Genomic DNA, 17,044 nt, shown 5'->3' with positions numbered 1-17,044 from the left:
AAGCTGGGTGGTGAACACACACAGGTAGTTCTAATAACACCTGAGCACCATGACGTCTGAGACTGATGCTACTAATAATAACACTAACAAACACAATAGAAGAGTCTGTGTGTGACATCATAAAGGATGGCTTTAATCTGGAAGATTCCATTAATTAAAGTTGTTATCTATTAATATAATAATAATAATAATGGCATCATAAAGGATGGCTTTAATCTGGAAGATTCCATTAATTAAAGTTGTTATCTATTAATATAATAATAATAATAATAATGGCATCATAAAGGATGGCTTTAATCAGGAAGATTCCATTAATTAAAGTTGTTATCTATTAATATAATAATAATAATAATAATGGCATCATAAAGGATGGCTTTAATCTGGAAGATTCCATTAATTAAAGTTGTTATCTATTAATATAATAATAATAATAATAATGGCATCATAAAGGATGCCTTTAATCTGGAAGATTCCATTAATTAAAGTTGTTATCTATTAATATAATAATAATAATAATGGCATCATAAAGGATGGCTTTAATCAGGAAGATTCCATTAATTAAGGTTGTTATCTATTAATATAATAATAATAATAATGGCATCATAAAGGATGCCTTTAATCTGGAAGATTCCATTAAGGTTGTTATCTATTAATATAATGATAATAATAATGGCATCATAAAGGATGGCTTTAATCTGGAAGAGTCCATTAATTTAAGTGTTTTATTACAATTAATATTAATACTAATATAATTACTATTATTTTTAATAATAAAAACAACAATTACAATACTAATACTACTAATATTAACACTAACAAACACAATAAAGGAATCTGTGTGTGACATCATAAAGGAGGGTTCTAACTTGGTACATTCCGAGACTATAAAAGGCCCACGAGCAGCAGCTCCTCTTCAGTCTCTTCAGAGCTACCGCTGAGGACACACCACTGTCTTCAGACACCCAAGTAAGTTTGACCAAACCCTTTTTGTCGCTCAAATGGTGAACAGAAGAAACGTGTCGTGGTACGACTCACGTCTACACCCAGGACAAATGGATTATGAGTCAGACATGGACTTTGTTTCTGACTGTGGGGATGAAAACTCAGAACTTCTCTCAGAAACTGAAGAGATGGAAAATGATATGTTTGATGAAACAGAACATACATTTGATACTGAGATAGAGTCTCTTCACTATGAGACTAAATTATCTGCTGAACTGGAGTTCTCTGGATCTGAGACGGTCGACTCTGATTCTGAGACAATGGTCCCTAGACCTCAGACGGTTCAGCGGGAATTAGCTGATTTTAAACGCCCAAGAAAGCCACAGCAACCCCTTACTTTCGCTGAAATGTTGAATAGCACAGACATCTCCTGGTACGACTTATGTGTCAACCCTGTAAACATGGATTATGATTTAGTCATCGACTTTGGTGAGGACGAAAAGTCAGATCTACTGTTTAAAACTAAAGAGATGAAGTCTCAGATGACAGAACAAACATCTGTCTTTGATGCTGAGAAAGAGTCTCTTCAGTATGAGACTAAATTACCTGCTGAACTGGAGTTCTCTGGATCTGAGACGGTTGTCCCTAGACCTCAGTCGGTTCAGCAGGAATTAGCTGATTTTAAACACCAAATTGAGGCAGAACAAACCCTTACTTTGGCTGAAATGACGAACAGCACAAACATGTCCTGGTACGACTTATGTGTCAACAACGTAGAAGTGGATTATGATTTAGTCATCGACTTTAGTTCTGATGGTGAGGACGAAAAGTCAGATCTACTGTCTACAACTAAAGAGATGGAGTCTCAGATGACAGAACAAACATCGGTCTTTGATGCTGAGAAAGAGTCTCTTCAGTATGAGACTAAATTACCTGCTGAACTGGAGTTCTCTGGATCTGAGACGGTTGTCCCTACACCTCAGACGGTTCAGCAGGAATTAGCTGATTTTAAAAGCAGGCAAATCGATGAACTTTTGAAACAAGTGGATCATTTGAAAGAAAAACTGCAGAATACAAATACTTGTTTCAATCAGGAGAAGGAGAAGAGGCTTGCTGCAGAGAACCAGTGTGAAAAACTGGAGGAACGACATTTGGACTTAGAAGCGATGTTTAGCAGAGAAAAAGATGAGAAAGTCAGCGTAGAACGGAAGTTGACCGACAAGCTGGAGAATTTAAAGGAGCAGCTTTCAGAAAAGAACGTTTTCATCAAAAATCTGCAAACAGATTTAGATCAAGAACGTCAGTTCAGACTCGTTAGTGTCCAGGAGCAGAAGAACGCCCAGCATAAAGTCACCGTCAACGAGAACTATAAGAAGGAGATCAAAGATCTTAAGAAAAGGACCGGTGACCTCTCTGAGTTGCTGAACAACATTAAAACGGATATGAATTACAGAGAGAGGAAACTTCTGGAAGAAAGAAGTGATTTTAAAGATCAGCTCAAACAGAAGGATCTAATCTGTGAAAGTTTAGAGAAACGTTTGAACAAAGAAAACGAGCTCCGCCTGACCTGTGAGGAAGAACTCAAAAAAACTAAAGATCAAATGAGTTCAATGAACGGAAATCTCAAGAAGGAGATCAACGATCTGACTCAGAGCAACTCAGAACTCAGAGTAGTCGTGGAGAACCTGACCGCTGAGAACGCTGCTACTCACCAGGAGTTGGCTGAGCAGCAGGAGAGCGTCAAACATAAACTCCAGGATAAATCTGTCGTCTGTGACCTTCTGAAACAAGTGGATCATCTGAAAGAAAAACTGCAGAACAGAAATACTTGTTTCAATCAGGAGAAGGAGAAGAGGCTTGCTGCAGAGAACCAGTGTGTGCTTTACAAGGAGCAAACTAAAGAGATGGAGAACGGTTTGGTTGAGCAGCAACAAAAGCTGGTGGCTTTAGAGAAGCAGTTACAGGAGCAGAAAAACGTGAATGAACACTTACAAAAAATCTGCTCAGATCTAAAAGGTGAGACAGACGAGTCCCGTTTTTCTGGAGTCTCGAGAAACGATCTGATCGAGAACTTTGAAAAACTGGAGGAACGGCATTTGGACTTAGAAGCGATGTTTAGCAGAGAAAAAGATGAGAAAATCAGCGTAGAACAGAAGTTGACCGACAAGCTGGAGAATTTGAAGGAGCAGCTTTCAGAAAAGAACGTTTTCATCAAAAATCTGCAAACAGATTTAGATCAAGAACGTCGGTTCAGACTCGTTAGTGTCCAGGAGCAGAAGAACGCCCAGCATAAAGTCACCGTCAACGAGAACCTTAAGAAGGAGATCAAAGATCTTAAGAAAAGGAACGGTGACCTCTCTGAGATGCTGGACAACGTTAAAACGGATCTGAAGAACGGAGACAGGAAACTTCTGGAAGCGCAAAATAATTTCAAGCATCAGCTCAAACAGAAGAATCTGATCTGTGAAAGTTTAGAGAAACGTTTGAACAAAGAAAACGAGCTCCGCCTGACCTGTGAGGAAGAACTCAAAAAAACTAAAGATCAAATGAGTTCAATGAACGGAAATCTCAAGAAGGAGATCAACGATCTGAAAAGGAGGAACACAGATCTCAGTCAGACGCTGAGAAGTGGTCAGGCTGTAGAAACTAAATCAGAACAGATGTGTGAGGATCTGCAGAAGTTTAAGCAGCTGCTCCATGAAAAAATGTCCGTCTGTGAAGAACTTAGCAGCAGTCTGGACATGGAGAAGCAGCTCAGAGTTAGCTACGAGGCTCAGCTGGACTCTAACAGGGCAATAGTCGGTGAGAACTCCGATCTTAAAGAGCAGATCAAAGATCTGACTCAGAGCAACTCAGAACTCAGAGTGGTTGTGGAAAACCTGACCGCTGAGAACGCCGCTTCTCACCAGGAGTTGGCTGAGCAGCTGGAGAGCGTCAAACATCAACTCCAGGATAAATCTGTCGTCTGTGAAAGCCTGGAAACAGGTTTCACCAACGAACAGAAGCTCAGACTCCAGCTGTACCAGCAACTCCAGGAAACATCTGGCCTGTGTGAGAGCCTGGAAAACCAGCTTAGAGACGAGCAGAAGATCAGACTTGGTTTGGAGACTGAGCTCGCCCAAAACAGAGACGTGGTCAGTGCAGGTCACGATGATCTGATGACCAAACTAAAACAGATGGAGGAAAAAGAAACAAAACTCCGTAAAGTCGTCCTTAACCTCCAGTTAAATCTGTTTAGAAGCAAAAAGCAGCACGAGGAAGAGTTGGGAATCCTGAAGGAACAAGTCTCTGAACTCGAGTCACTGACTACAAATCTGGAAAGTCAAAATCTGATCTTGAGACTGAAGACTGAACGTTTTAACCCAGATCAGCAAACCGAAACGATCAGTGAGCAGAACGTGGACGCTGCAGAAGGAAACGAGAGTCTTCCTGCTGAAAACGACTCTTTAGCAGAAAGCCTCGAGTCCCAGAGAGACGCTCCACACTCAGACACAAAAAAACAGGAAAAAGTTTCTGTGTGGAGGCATTTCAAGAAATTTGTAACCCCGGGATGTCTCCGTCAGCACAAAAACAAACAACCTAGCAACTAACCTCCCTGCTAACAAATCAGAAAAGGCTAATTAGAAGACATCCCATCTCCTGGTGGCAGCGGGTAGCACTGTCCAGGATGAATGTGAGAGGTTAAACCAGCCACTGCCTCCCCAAAGACCCTGATGTTCTCATTATGATTTTCTGTTTCAGAGATGGGTGAACTTTCAAACATGTAATCCCCCAACACAAAAATATATATATATATATATATAAAAAGCAAATAAATAAATAAATAAATCATAAACTAAAATAAAACCAAAAAAAAAAAACTCTCTAACTCTGCCACTGCCGGTCCCAAGCCCGGATAAAAAAGAGGAGGGGAGAGTTTGACTTTCTAACTATGTGACAAAAAACAGATGAAAATAAATAAATATGTTTACAAGAGGGAAAAGGGGGGTCACCAACGTCAATCATTATGGTTCATTCTGTGAGAATCATGAATGTGCACCCTAAATTAGTAAAGATCTGGATGAAAGATTTGTAAGATACACTAACTCTAAAGTTTGACCTGACGGTGACGCTGCAGGAAAGGTCATATCATCACCAAAACCCATTAAGGTTCATAATCTTGTGATCATTAATGTTGTTAGAAAATATGAGAAGATTTGTATCAAAACTTTTCAAGATACATTTATTTTAACTTTGGTCTGGTGATTTCAGTTTGGCCTGATGGTGGCGCTAGAGAACAGGTCAGCTTTCACTTTCAAGGGCTAATTTATGTATTTTATATAAATATACAATATATTCAAATTTTACATAGAAAACCGTTAAGCGTAGTTTGTGGTCAGCAGAGGGATACAGAGTGCTGTCCAATGTGAAGCTGCTAAAGATTTTGTGAAAAATCACTGAAACCAGTTTTAAAGCTAACGCTAAAAGTGTTAACTCTTTAGCATTGCTTTAATAACCCTTTAAAAATGTGCAATTTTGTTGTTGTTTTGATTTTAGAAATTATATTTCTCTTTTAAAGCTGTTACAGCAAATCTACAAACAAGCTTTGAACACAAACACGGCCATGGCACACTCACCCCTCCCCCTACCCCCACCCCGGGTATCTTCCCTGAGACGCTTCTGCCAGAACTAGTAACCCACAACGCCAGAGGAAAAGAGACGGGGCTAAACACGCATCACCGTTTTCTAGGTCCAAATGTCTTGTTGTCCGTGACTTCAAATGGTGTTTTATTATAGGGACTCTAGTAGTTAGTCCTAAAGTAGAAGTGGTAGCAGCCGACTGTTTCTCCTTCTCTGATATTGTTGAGCTGAGAAACTCACACCAGTGGCGTTCTGCTGATAAAAACGTGAGTGTGTTTTGAATGCAGGTCCCTGGGAAGTGCAGTGGTTTGGCTAGTCCGACATCCGAACGATCCAATAATTGCTTTAGGTCTGAAACGTGTTATTGGCAAAGGCTTTTAGATAAATGCCAAAGAAACACTTTATTGAATTTTTTTAATCTCCACAATTTATTTATTGTGTTAGAACATTTTTAAAAGGCATAAAAAAATGTTTTAAGCTAATTTGTTTTCTAAATTTGCCATTGCAGCTTCACTGTTTACTAGTTAGCCTCATTTGTCCCTTAATTGGCTTGTTTGTGTTGTTTCAAATTTCTCTGTGTTTACCGTGCTGCAAAATTGACATCTTTCTATATTCTAGGGTGGAACTTTTTGATTTTGCTTGTAGTCTGTCATTTTTCACTAAAACAGCTCTCAATCTGTTTGTTGTTCTGACTTCCAGGATTGGCTCACCCACCAGGATAGTGGTCCTCCAAAGGCAGTCAGTGTTTTCCTCTTTCCGTCTTTTATCTACACATTAATATCATCATCATTACGATGGAGTCATTTTGACCCTTTTTTTCAGCCGCGTCACCTGACGTAGGGTCTGCCATGGTGGATGTCAATAGTGAGTTACACAAATATTCAACGGAGGGGGAAAGTAGCGATTTAGACTGCTTTTCTTTATGCCAGGTTAGCCTGGCGTCCACTAGTTGGGGCAAATTGAGTATGGTAGTTACAAAAGTTAGTTAGCTAGCTTGGGATCCGACCTTTACTTTCTCCATGCTCCAGGGTTCATAGATTTGAACAAGTGGTCGATTTAGTCAGAATTCACCTGGGAGGATTTATACCGTAATATGATTACACTGGAGGATTTACAAATTTACAAAAGTTAGGATCCCTACTAGTTTTTGTAACTGGCTGGGTCACCAGGACCAGGTGCTACTCTCATATCTGGGAAACAGATATCTTATAATGGAGAAGCTCATCATTACATATAAATAATGTCATTTTAACACACCTAGTCCTTATCTTATCTTTAGAGGCGCTATAGAAATGATATTTTCTTCTTCTTCTTCTTCTAAAGTCACTGACACAAGTCAGTGACTCAATGACATCTGCTGGGTTTCCTTAGATAGGAAAATTATAACTAATTAGAATAATGAGGTGAACTCAGGACACGGTTTAATACGAACGGTTCAACTGCAGTGTTTGCTTTTTGAGATGACTGCTGTTTAACTTGGTGCTACATAAATAAACTGAACTGAATAACTAATCTGAGAAAAGCAGCTACTGCTTCCCCCAAAACCCTTAAAGAGAAATCAGACGTTGTTTCTCTGATTACCCAGCGACTGCTGCAGGTACCAAAACAGCAGGAGAGCTAAATAATACGTGAATAACTGGAAAAATCCTGAAGAAAGTCTGAAAGGGGCCGGCCCGCTGGCACAAGATAGAGGCCATGTGTCATCCAGGCCCAAAATGGTAAATGGTAAATGGCCTGTATTTGATATAGCACCTTCTAGAGTCCTGGAACCCCTCAAGGCGCTTTACAACACAATCAGTCATTCACCCATTCACACACACATTCACACACTGGTGGGGATGAGCTACAATGTAGCCACAGCTGCCCTGGTGCGCACTGACAGAGGCGAGGCTGCCGAGCACTGGCGCCACCGGTCCCTCTGACCACCACCAGCAGGCAACATGGGTTAAGTGTCTTGCCCAAGGACACAACGACAGCGACAGACTGAGCGGGGCTCGAACCTGCAACCTTCGGATTACGGGGCGAGCACTTAACTCCTGTGCCACCGTCGCCTACAAAATCATGATATCACACTCACTATGGCCGGGTCGCTCGTGCTGATGCCGCTCGAGCCGTTGGCGGAAGAATAATAAACACATCCTTCCTTTTAATGTCCAGGGGTCTCATTTATCAAACATTGCGTAGAATCCTTACTAAAACCGTACTTAAGCTCAGCAAAAAAAAATATGTACTTATGCCAAGTACGTTTGTGATCTATCTAAAATGGAGGATGCACAGTTGCACGCAATCTCCACTTCATAAATCGGAGACTAACGAGAATGTTTCTCAGCTGCATTTTAGTCACATCCCTCACCACGCCCACTTACTGCCATAAATGGTCAATGCAAAGTGCCTTGTGGATCTCATGCATATACATAAGCCGGCTGTTGCAGCGCTCCACCAATGACGATGGCGACCGTAGATCAAGGCAGATCAAGGAAGCGCTATTTCACAAGCAGAAATTGAGGTACTTGTGGGTGAGGTGGAGAAATAAAAGGAAGTGCTTTTGCAAAACAAATAAGAGAAAATTCACGGAGTGGCACAGCGTTGCTGAAGCCGTCAATGCTGAGTTCTTCAGAGAGATCTGTGGCGGATATAAACAAAAATGGTCCAGTCAGGATTCGATCCCCAGACTCCCGGGTGAAAGTCACACACACTAAGCAGTCACCCAAACAGAGATCTCCCCTGTTTAACTAGCCAGGGTGCATGATCAATCGGGTCACAGTGACGGGACACACACTGTCACAGACGCATGATGTTCTGTCTCAATCTGTTCCCCTGCTGATATTCTGTATTCTGGCTTCAGGCTGTGTGTGTGTGTGTATGTGGGGGGGGGGGGGTCATCTTCCGTGTGAAAACGAAGCAGTACAAGTGATAATGCTGCAGGATTTCATAATTGTATCCTTCTCAGCAGCAGCACTGCAGGTGCTCTCCATGTCCAACATGTGCGTAAGCCAGGTCCTTAAGCCTGATTCATGCTTCTACGTCTGCGTCAGCGCGGAGACACGCAACGCCCTTGCGGGCCTGCCGGAGAGCTCCCGCAAGGACGGACGAAGTCAAGCTCTCTTTTCTAAACATCCGTCAGTCGAGACGGACAACGCAAGCTTGTGATTGGTCAGGACGCCGCTGTCATCTACACCGCCGCCATTGCGCCCTCAAAAACATAAAGAGAGCCGAGGATAACAAGCGGCAGACACGGAGCAAGTTGAATACCTCACGAAAAAACTCCAAAAACATGAACATTTAATTCCCCGTGACTGGAGGAGTGAAAAGATACGCAGCAAGCGTTTTATTTGTGGAGGAAATTACAGGAAACGTGGGTTTAGAGGTGGCGAGCGCATGAAGAGGTGGTGGAGGATGAAAGACAAATTTGTCCGTGTTAAAAAGTATCTTGTATACAAAAAAACATTATATAAACTCACTATCTTGGACGATACATGACAGGATACCACAGAGCAGCGCTACGCCCTCTGTTGTCCTGCCGGGGAATTGCTTTGCAACACTCTCCAGGAGACGGAGAAGTATGAGAGCAAAACGCTTCCATCAATCCGTGCGTGTCTGTCCCTTGCGGAGCTGACGGAGAAGCATGAACCAGGCTTTAGTCAACTTCAAGTTGCACACATTTTTTCACTAAGTTTTATTTCGTAGATCCCAAAGTTTGCGTGGAAAGTTGCTTATGCTGTTTTCCGACACCGTTTTGTGCGTAAGCAAGCGTGATAAATGAGGCCCCAGGTCTCTTAGTTAATCTTAAAATTTAACAGTCCTTCATAAACTGAAAGCAGAAGAAAACAACACAAAAACACACACACAAAAAAAAACAAATTTTTGAAGTAAAAACACCCTAAATTATTTCAAATAAAGAAAATTTTAGAAGAAAATAAAGTAATGCATCTTCATTCAGGTCTAAAAGGTACATTTTTCTATCTGTAGGTCTTGTTGCAGCTTTTGCTCTCCTCAGCAACACAAGGAGTTAAAGGCACTGCTGGAAGTGAGACAGGGTTTGATTCCCTGTGGTGCCCTGCTGGCAAAAACAAAAGTTGTTTAAGGTAAACCTACATTTTACTAAGGTGTGAGCCATGTTTTCCGATAGCTTTGTAACACCTGGGGTTATTAGGAATGTTTTTATGAAGTTTACTCAGGCATTCTAAACTAGACGATCGATGAAACTAATGTCCAGTTCTGAAAGCGGACTCCTGATATCCATGGCTTTGACAATGTAAAGATTGTCTGCGTAAACCTGAACAGGTCCAACCCGGTCTTACTGTGAGACCGGGTTGACGCGTCACGCTTGTGTGTAATCATAACAAAGAAACACAGATGTTTCTCACTCTAGATTGTCCGGGTCATAACTTCTGAATTCCTAATCGAATAGAAATAACGGTTTCTAAAAGTACATAAAACGAGCTTTCCAACGAGGTATTACATGATGTAATTCATGTTACTCCAAAAATCACTATTAGAGGGAAACCAGCTTTAGCGTCACTGAAAGAAACGGAGCGAACCGCGACGGGAGAGCGAGAACCGAAAGGAGGAGATTATCTGATAATCTTCATCAGCAGCTTTTATAAAGTTATGGAAACGTCACAAATAAAATCCACCTGGTTGGTCAGGTGTCCCAGAAGGCTGTTTCTGTAGATGGTGACATGAGGAGGGACAGATTACTGTCACACTGGTTTTTATTTGAACACTCAACTGTTTACTAAATGATTCAGCTTCATTCCAGCATTATTTATACGTACAATAAATATTTATTTAGCTGAAAATATAATTGTATCAGTGCAGAATTTTATTAGTTGACTTTTGTAATGAAATGTTTACATTTAACCTTTTATCTGCTTACTGATCTTCATAATGCTGGTAGAAATGTAGCTACAGGTGTGAAGTAGCCCATGAGTGTTGTTTTATGATACCTAGTATTTATTTTACTGTATCCCGTTCTCTGGACCAGAGCGTAGACCTGTGGTCACAGACAGGCTGCAGTCATTAAACTGGTTAACATGAGGTCAGGGGTCACACTGTTTTCTGAGTGTTAGCAACACAGTTCTGAGTTTAAATAGTTCTTTTGACATAGTTAGCTCGAGTAATTTTGAAGTTCCTGTTTAGTAATAAATGTAAAGAAAATTCAAATCCGTTTATTTTTTTTCATTTAAGCTGCAGTTTTACAGACTTTAGTAAACATAAACACAAATACAAACCAGACACTGAAAGCTGAGGTTGTTCTGAAAAAAGGAGCAGAGTTACAAACATTTTACACTTTTATTACAAATTTAAAGCCATTAAACAAAAGAAAATACCAGTTATATTTATGGTCATAAGAGGGTTAACTGTGATAAATTTTCCGCCTCCCACAAAGAGATGGTAAAAGTGAATGTGAGCATAATTATATACATTTTATTACTTTATTATGTATTTTTTACTATTGACTATTACTCCATAGAGTTCAGATGAAGGCAACTGGACTTCTTTGGTTTCTTTAAAACATTTCATTTCTCCTCTGAGGAGCTTTGTCAGTTCTAACTGGAATATGGGAGAGTCAAGCTTATAAGCTGTAGCTGTCTGTTGTTATTTAAAGAGCAGAAACTACTCTGAGTACCCCGCCTCTCCATCTCCTGATGAGTCATTAGCCTCTATTGATGGTGAGTCATCATGTTGATTAGATGCAGGAAGGTGTGACCTAGACTGAAACTGAATGAGATTCAAAGCTGCATTATTGGTACTGGAAAGGTGAAATCTAAGCCCCGCCCCTATTTAAAGTGGGGTTTTCACGTTTGACATAGATAGCTTCTTTTACTCCTCTCCCCATCTATCTTCTCTGTCCAGAATGTGGACTTTGTCCTCTTCAAAGGTGTGTCCCTTGTCCTTCAGGTGGAGGTGGACTGCAGAGTTTTGACCTGAAGAGGCAGCTCTCCTGTGTTGTGTTATGTTCTTGTGTACTTGTTGTTTAGTTTCTCTAATGTAAACATCTGGACAGTCCTCACTACACTGGACTGCATAAACTACCCCACTGAGCTTCTGTTTGGGTGTTTTGTCTTCTGGATGGACCAGGTTCTGTCTGAGGGTGCTGTTGGGTTAAACTTTACCGGGATGTTGTGTTTGGAGAAGATTCTTCTAAGTTTCTCTGAGACTCCTGCCACGTATGTGATGATGGTGCCTTTGTGTAAAGGGTGTTGTTGTTAGGTTGGTAGCAGAGCTCTCATGTTTAGTGTTAAGTTCAGTGAGATCATGGAATGGGATCAAGAATTTTCTACTGACAGGAAAAAGATCTCAGCTAACATAGCTGTAGATCACACTGGATAAGTCTCTGTGGTTGCATTTATTTTACTACCTCTTACTAGAGCTATCTTTAGTAGGTGCAAAATATATTTGGTTGTACACCTGTGCAGTAGCAATAAATTATCTTGATTCCTGTTAAATGAACTTCCTGAATGAGTGACCTTTTCAGGCTAAAATAACAAATACAGACAGAAGGACGACTTCTTTCTTCTTTTATAATACGTTGCATCACCACCTGGTATCAGAACAGGACTCAGTATTGGAAGATAATAAAAAATCAAACATCTTGGACTCGGATCAGGGGCAAAAACGTGGTTGTAACACCTCTAGATATAAGTCAGCTTTATAAACTAAAACTGTTATTTATGAACTAACATTAACATTAACACTAATGACACTAATTGATATATTTTTATTATGTTGTTTGAACCCAAGGGTTTCATTATTTGAATTTTCTAACTTGTTGGGTTGCTCTATAAGTGCCCCCTTTTTTTTAACTTTGAGCACCCGCCCCGTCAAAGTTCTCTGCACGGCCCTGAAGAAGATACATATTTGGTTTGTAAACAAAATATTTAGTTAAATAGTTAAATATTTCGTTTGGATGCTAAATATATATTTAAGAAGGCAAATATTTAGTTTGCAATCAAAGTATTTAGTTAAAAAGTTAAATATTTAGTTTGGATGATAAATATTTACTTTAAGTTAAATATTTAGTTAAGAAGGTAAGAATTTCATTTGTAAACTAAATAGTTCATAATTAATTATTAATAATGAATTATTTATCAGAACAAATTTTCAGAAATGTACAGTAGAATTAAATACAAATAATCATAAGTTAGTGTTTGTGGAGACTTTAATGTAGATATTCTAAATGCACACAATCATACACAAATAATTTATGAATTATGTGTTTTGTTAAAGATTCCGTCCAACAATTACACACCCTAACAGGATAGCTATAAATACTGCAACTCGTATTAACAACATATTAACAAATAGTTACAGAAGTAAATACTGTATATGATGTCAGCATTTTCCCCACATTTTCTAGATACTGCACCAGTACGATCTCTAAAAAGACCTCAAATGGTCAATTAAGTTATTTTATCTCACCTTTCTCTGTCTCCTTTCTTTTTTAAATGTATTGTAAAAATATTTCCTAGTTGGTGTGGTGATAAAACAGTTTATGAAAATTTCCATAGATGTCTTTTTTTATATTAATATTCATTATTGATTAATAGTTCTCTCTGTTTTAATGTCAGGTTTCTACCAAGTGTTAGAGATTGTTTGGGGTGTCACCTTAATCAAGTGGTCTTTTTTCCTTTTTACTAAGTACTTTTTAGAATACCAGGATAGGAAGGATGGTGTAGGTTTACGTTTATTAGATTGATACATAAATATTACCAACAAGAAAGTGTACGTTGGTGTGTGTCAAAAACAGCATAAGGCTTAATGTCTTTTCCACAAAAACCAGGTGATGGGCCAGTCTCCAGTCAAAATGCCCGGGCTGAATTTTTGTCCCAGTCCAGCCCTGACAGCAGTGTAAGAGGCTTATGAAGCATCTGTGGAAACATGCTACAGGTGAGGTTTCATCTCTATTCTTACACATTAAGCTGAAAGGAAATGGAGATGAGTGGAAAACCAGCCTAAATTAGTGGTTCACTACCACTGGTTGAGGAACCACAAGTCTATTCAGCCTCTCTGAAGTAGTTCTTTGTAGGTTTGACTTAATTTGGCATAAACCAGTCTTGTTTATTTAAAATGACAGTTATAAAGTGTATTGTTAGTACGGTAGTTTGTTTGGTCTAAATTTGTGCATTTCATTCAATTTCCAAAACAAGTCACTAAAAACTTGAAAATGCTGGGCTGCCTATGTGAACAGAAATGAGTAGACAAATCAATTATTATAAATGCACAATGGACTCAATTGCACATTATTTAGGAGGTGGAATACGCTAAATGTGATGCAAGAATAGTTTTATTGTTGAGCTCATACTTATTCAGCATTTCTCTGCTTTGTTTATGTAGCTTTGCTACATAAATAGTAATAATGTAGCTTTGCTCTACAAATAAACCAGACACTTCAGATTTTAAATTATAATTGATCCAAATATCTATGGAAGTCAAAAGCAGTTTTGCTTATCTGTAGTTTAAAAAATGTAAGACATCAAATTGACTGATGTCAGAATCACTATAGCGCCATCTGTTGGGAAAAATTAGGTAATGCAAAAACAGACTATGGCACCTGTAACCATTATTGACTGTTATGTCCCCCACTTCTTAATTAGTGATTGGAGGAAGAAATACTTAATAAGTACTTAACAACAAAACAACCAGTAAATAAGACAACTACTTCCTTTTTTTATAAGATTTTTTTATTGGTAAAATAAAAAAAGTAAAATTTGATTAATCAAGATAATCTAAAGCCTGTGTTAAAGCAGTGTCTGTCCAAAATACATAAATTAAAGTTAGCTAATTTGTCCTAACCTATTATGTCGAAGGTCCTAACAGAATCCAAGTCTAGACCAATAGGCAAACAGATCTAAAATAAGTAGGCGCGGTTACAAAATGTTCTGAGCCAATAGAATGGTCGTAACTGTGTAAACTAGTAAAAGTGGCAAGGCTTTAGCCAATCACAGCGCTCCTTGGGGAACCGCGTGAAGGGAGGGCGCGCTACGCTGGCCGAGGGCACGCAGGGAGCAGCTACGCAGAAGAGGAGGGCAGAAGCCGAATGGTGGAGCTGAAGATGGCGGATGGAGACAGTGGGAGTGAGCGTGGTGGAAGTAGCGGGGGAGGAGGCGGCTTCCAACATTTCCAGAGGGACCAGGAGACCCAGGAGCTGGCGTCCAAGCGCCTCGACATCCAGAACAAGCGCTTTTACTTGGACGTCAAGCAGAACAGCAAGGGCAGGTTCATCAAAATCGCTGAGGTAGGGGCCGGGGGCTCCAAAAGTCGTCTGACCCTCTCGCTGTCAGTGGCGGCGGAGTTCCGTGACTACCTCGGGGATTTCATCGAGCACTACGCCCAGCTGGGGCCTAGCACTCCGGAGCAGATCGCCCAGGCCACCGCTGGCGAAGACGGCGGGCCAAGGCGAGCGCTCAAGAGCGAGTTTCTCGTCCGGGAAAACCGCAAGTATTACCTGGACTTGAAGGAGAACCAGCGGGGTCGGTTCTTGCGGATCCGGCAGACCGTAAACCGTGGACCAGGCTTTGGAGTTGGAGGCCCTGTGGGCGGCATGCTGTCCGGCCAGACCATTGCCCTTCCGGCGCAAGGGCTAATAGAGTTTAGAGACGCCCTTGCTAAGCTCATAGATGACTACGGAGGAGACGACGAGGAGCTGACAGGGGGCACGGCCGCGGGGGGCTTCAGCGAGCTCCCAGAGGGCACCTCCATCATGGTGGACTCCAAGCGGTTCTTCTTCGACGTGGGGTCCAACAAGTACGGAGTGTTCCTGCGCGTGAGCGAGGTGAAGCCCAGCTACAGGAACTCAATCACCGTCCCGCTCAAAGCCTGGAGCAAATTCGGAGGCGCTTTCTGCAGATACGCCGAGGAGATGAAGGAGATCCAGGAGAGGCAGAGGGATAAGATGTACGAGAGGAGAGAGGAGTCGGAGGGGGACGACGTGGACGACGACTGAGAACTTTAAACAGCTGTTAGTCCAGCTACACGGATCTGCAGCATAGGGGTATTTTGCATAAAAGAAAAAATATGAAACGACAGATAAAGTGCATGACAAATCGTGCTGTAATAGCCTACTAAAGTATTGTGGCGTAAAAAAGTACATGTGCAGGGAATTATTGGTGTATTATCTTAAAAGTTTTTAGGGTTGAGGGTTGAAGTGGTTTGTGTGAATCTGAAAGTGAAAAATGTGTAGATGAGATGTTTCTCATTGGTTGAAAAAAGTGTGATATGCCTTGTTAATGAGGAAAGAGAGAACCTACTAAAAGCAGCAGATTGGTTTCTGTAATAAGATAAACTGATGATTGCTTTCATATTCATAGTCAGAGAGTGTGAACCTGTTAAAAGATGAGTTCCTCACTCCGGTGGAGGCAAGAGCGAGCATCCATCCAGTTCCAGTCCAGGTCTCTCTTCCGTGAGCAGTTTGTGGGATTCTTACAAGTCTGAGGAACGTTAGAGGAATGTATGGAGAGCTGCTGTGGCGGATGTAGATGCTGTGCATAAGATCAGCGCCAGCAGATGGAGAGCTGTCATACGAGCGTGCAGCATCTGCAGGCCGTTAATCGAAAAGATTACCCAAAAATGTCAGGGGGAAGCTATTGAGAGGATTATCTGTAAGCCTGAACAACAAGGGCCTCATGGAATAAATTAAAGCTTTGACTCCAGCAGTCAGTTAAAGTGCAGCTCAGCTGGGTTTTATGTTATACATACAATCATAGCAATGCATAGCGTGGTGTTTTCAGCAGGAGCAACCTAAAAGAGAGGTGCGTTCTCACACCAGAGCATCTCTGGTGTTTGAGAAGGCAAGGAGCAGATTCCACCTAGGACGAGACGTTTTATTACAGGACTTTTCCAGGGTTTATTATCTCCCACATAACAAGGGTCCAACCAAATAATCCAGGGAGTGCCGCATCACATCCAGGAAGGAGTTTTCCCATCATCCCCTCGGAGATGGTCAGACGTCCGATCCGTCTCAGGATCATGACCCTGGACAGAAATGCGTTGATGGATGTTTTCTTTTTTTTCCTAAAGAGAACTATATTGAAATGAAATTCTACTTATAAGGAAGATGTTATTAAACAAACCAGCAAAAGATATTTTCAAATACTTCTAAAGAAAATGTACTGTCTAATGAAATGTCGAGACGAAAAATTTTAAAAAGTTAATTTCTTACAGCAAAAGTTGTTACTCAGAAGTACCAGATTATTTTTCTTTTTGTTTTTCCCAGAGACAAAAATATATCAGTTCCTGAATTAAAATAACCTTTAATGATTGTGTTTGTCTTTGATGTGACTTTTTTCACTCTGCATTTCACTGGCAAGACCGGGTTTAGAGCTGATGCTGAAGTCGGTTTTGTGTTGCTCTCATTTACTTAAAAATCTGAAATTTTCACTTTAAAATAACTCGAGCACTATAATTCTCAAAGTAAACATTTGCTGATGAAAGGTATTTTACCTGTGTTAATTAGTGCTTAGTGGCGAGTTCATGGAAA

General features: G+C 40.6%; 2 protein-coding genes across 2 annotated transcripts; both read left to right on the top strand.

Moving 5' to 3' along the window:
• The first annotated feature begins 907 nt into the window (after positions 1 to 907).
• Positions 908 to 5,209, top strand: LOC139070461 (interaptin-like). Its single transcript, XM_070552722.1, has one exon. It carries the CDS (start codon positions 999 to 1,001, stop codon positions 4,530 to 4,532), a length of 3,534 nt encoding a protein of 1,177 aa, XP_070408823.1. The 5' UTR covers positions 908 to 998; the 3' UTR covers positions 4,533 to 5,209.
• Positions 5,210 to 14,061: 8,852 nt separating this feature from the next.
• purbb (purine-rich element binding protein Bb) lies at positions 14,062 to 16,825 on the top strand. The gene has a single exon (XM_015975337.3). The coding sequence runs from the start codon at positions 14,606 to 14,608 to the stop codon at positions 15,509 to 15,511; it is 906 nt and encodes a 301-aa protein (XP_015830823.1). The 5' UTR covers positions 14,062 to 14,605; the 3' UTR covers positions 15,512 to 16,825.
• The last annotated feature ends 219 nt before the right edge of the window (positions 16,826 to 17,044 follow it).

This window comes from Nothobranchius furzeri, chromosome 6, assembly GCF_043380555.1.
Source record: "Nothobranchius furzeri strain GRZ-AD chromosome 6, NfurGRZ-RIMD1, whole genome shotgun sequence".
Lineage (NCBI taxonomy): Eukaryota > Metazoa > Chordata > Actinopteri > Cyprinodontiformes > Nothobranchiidae > Nothobranchius > Nothobranchius furzeri.
This window is presented reverse-complemented; position numbering and strand designations above follow the sequence as displayed.

Excerpts from the sequence above, each read along its gene's own strand:
- LOC139070461 (XM_070552722.1), top strand. The coding sequence starts at position 999 with ATGGTGAACAGAAGAAACGTGTCGTGGTACGACTCACGTCTACACCCA.
- purbb (XM_015975337.3), top strand. The coding sequence starts at position 14,606 with ATGGTGGAGCTGAAGATGGCGGATGGAGACAGTGGGAGTGAGCGTGGT.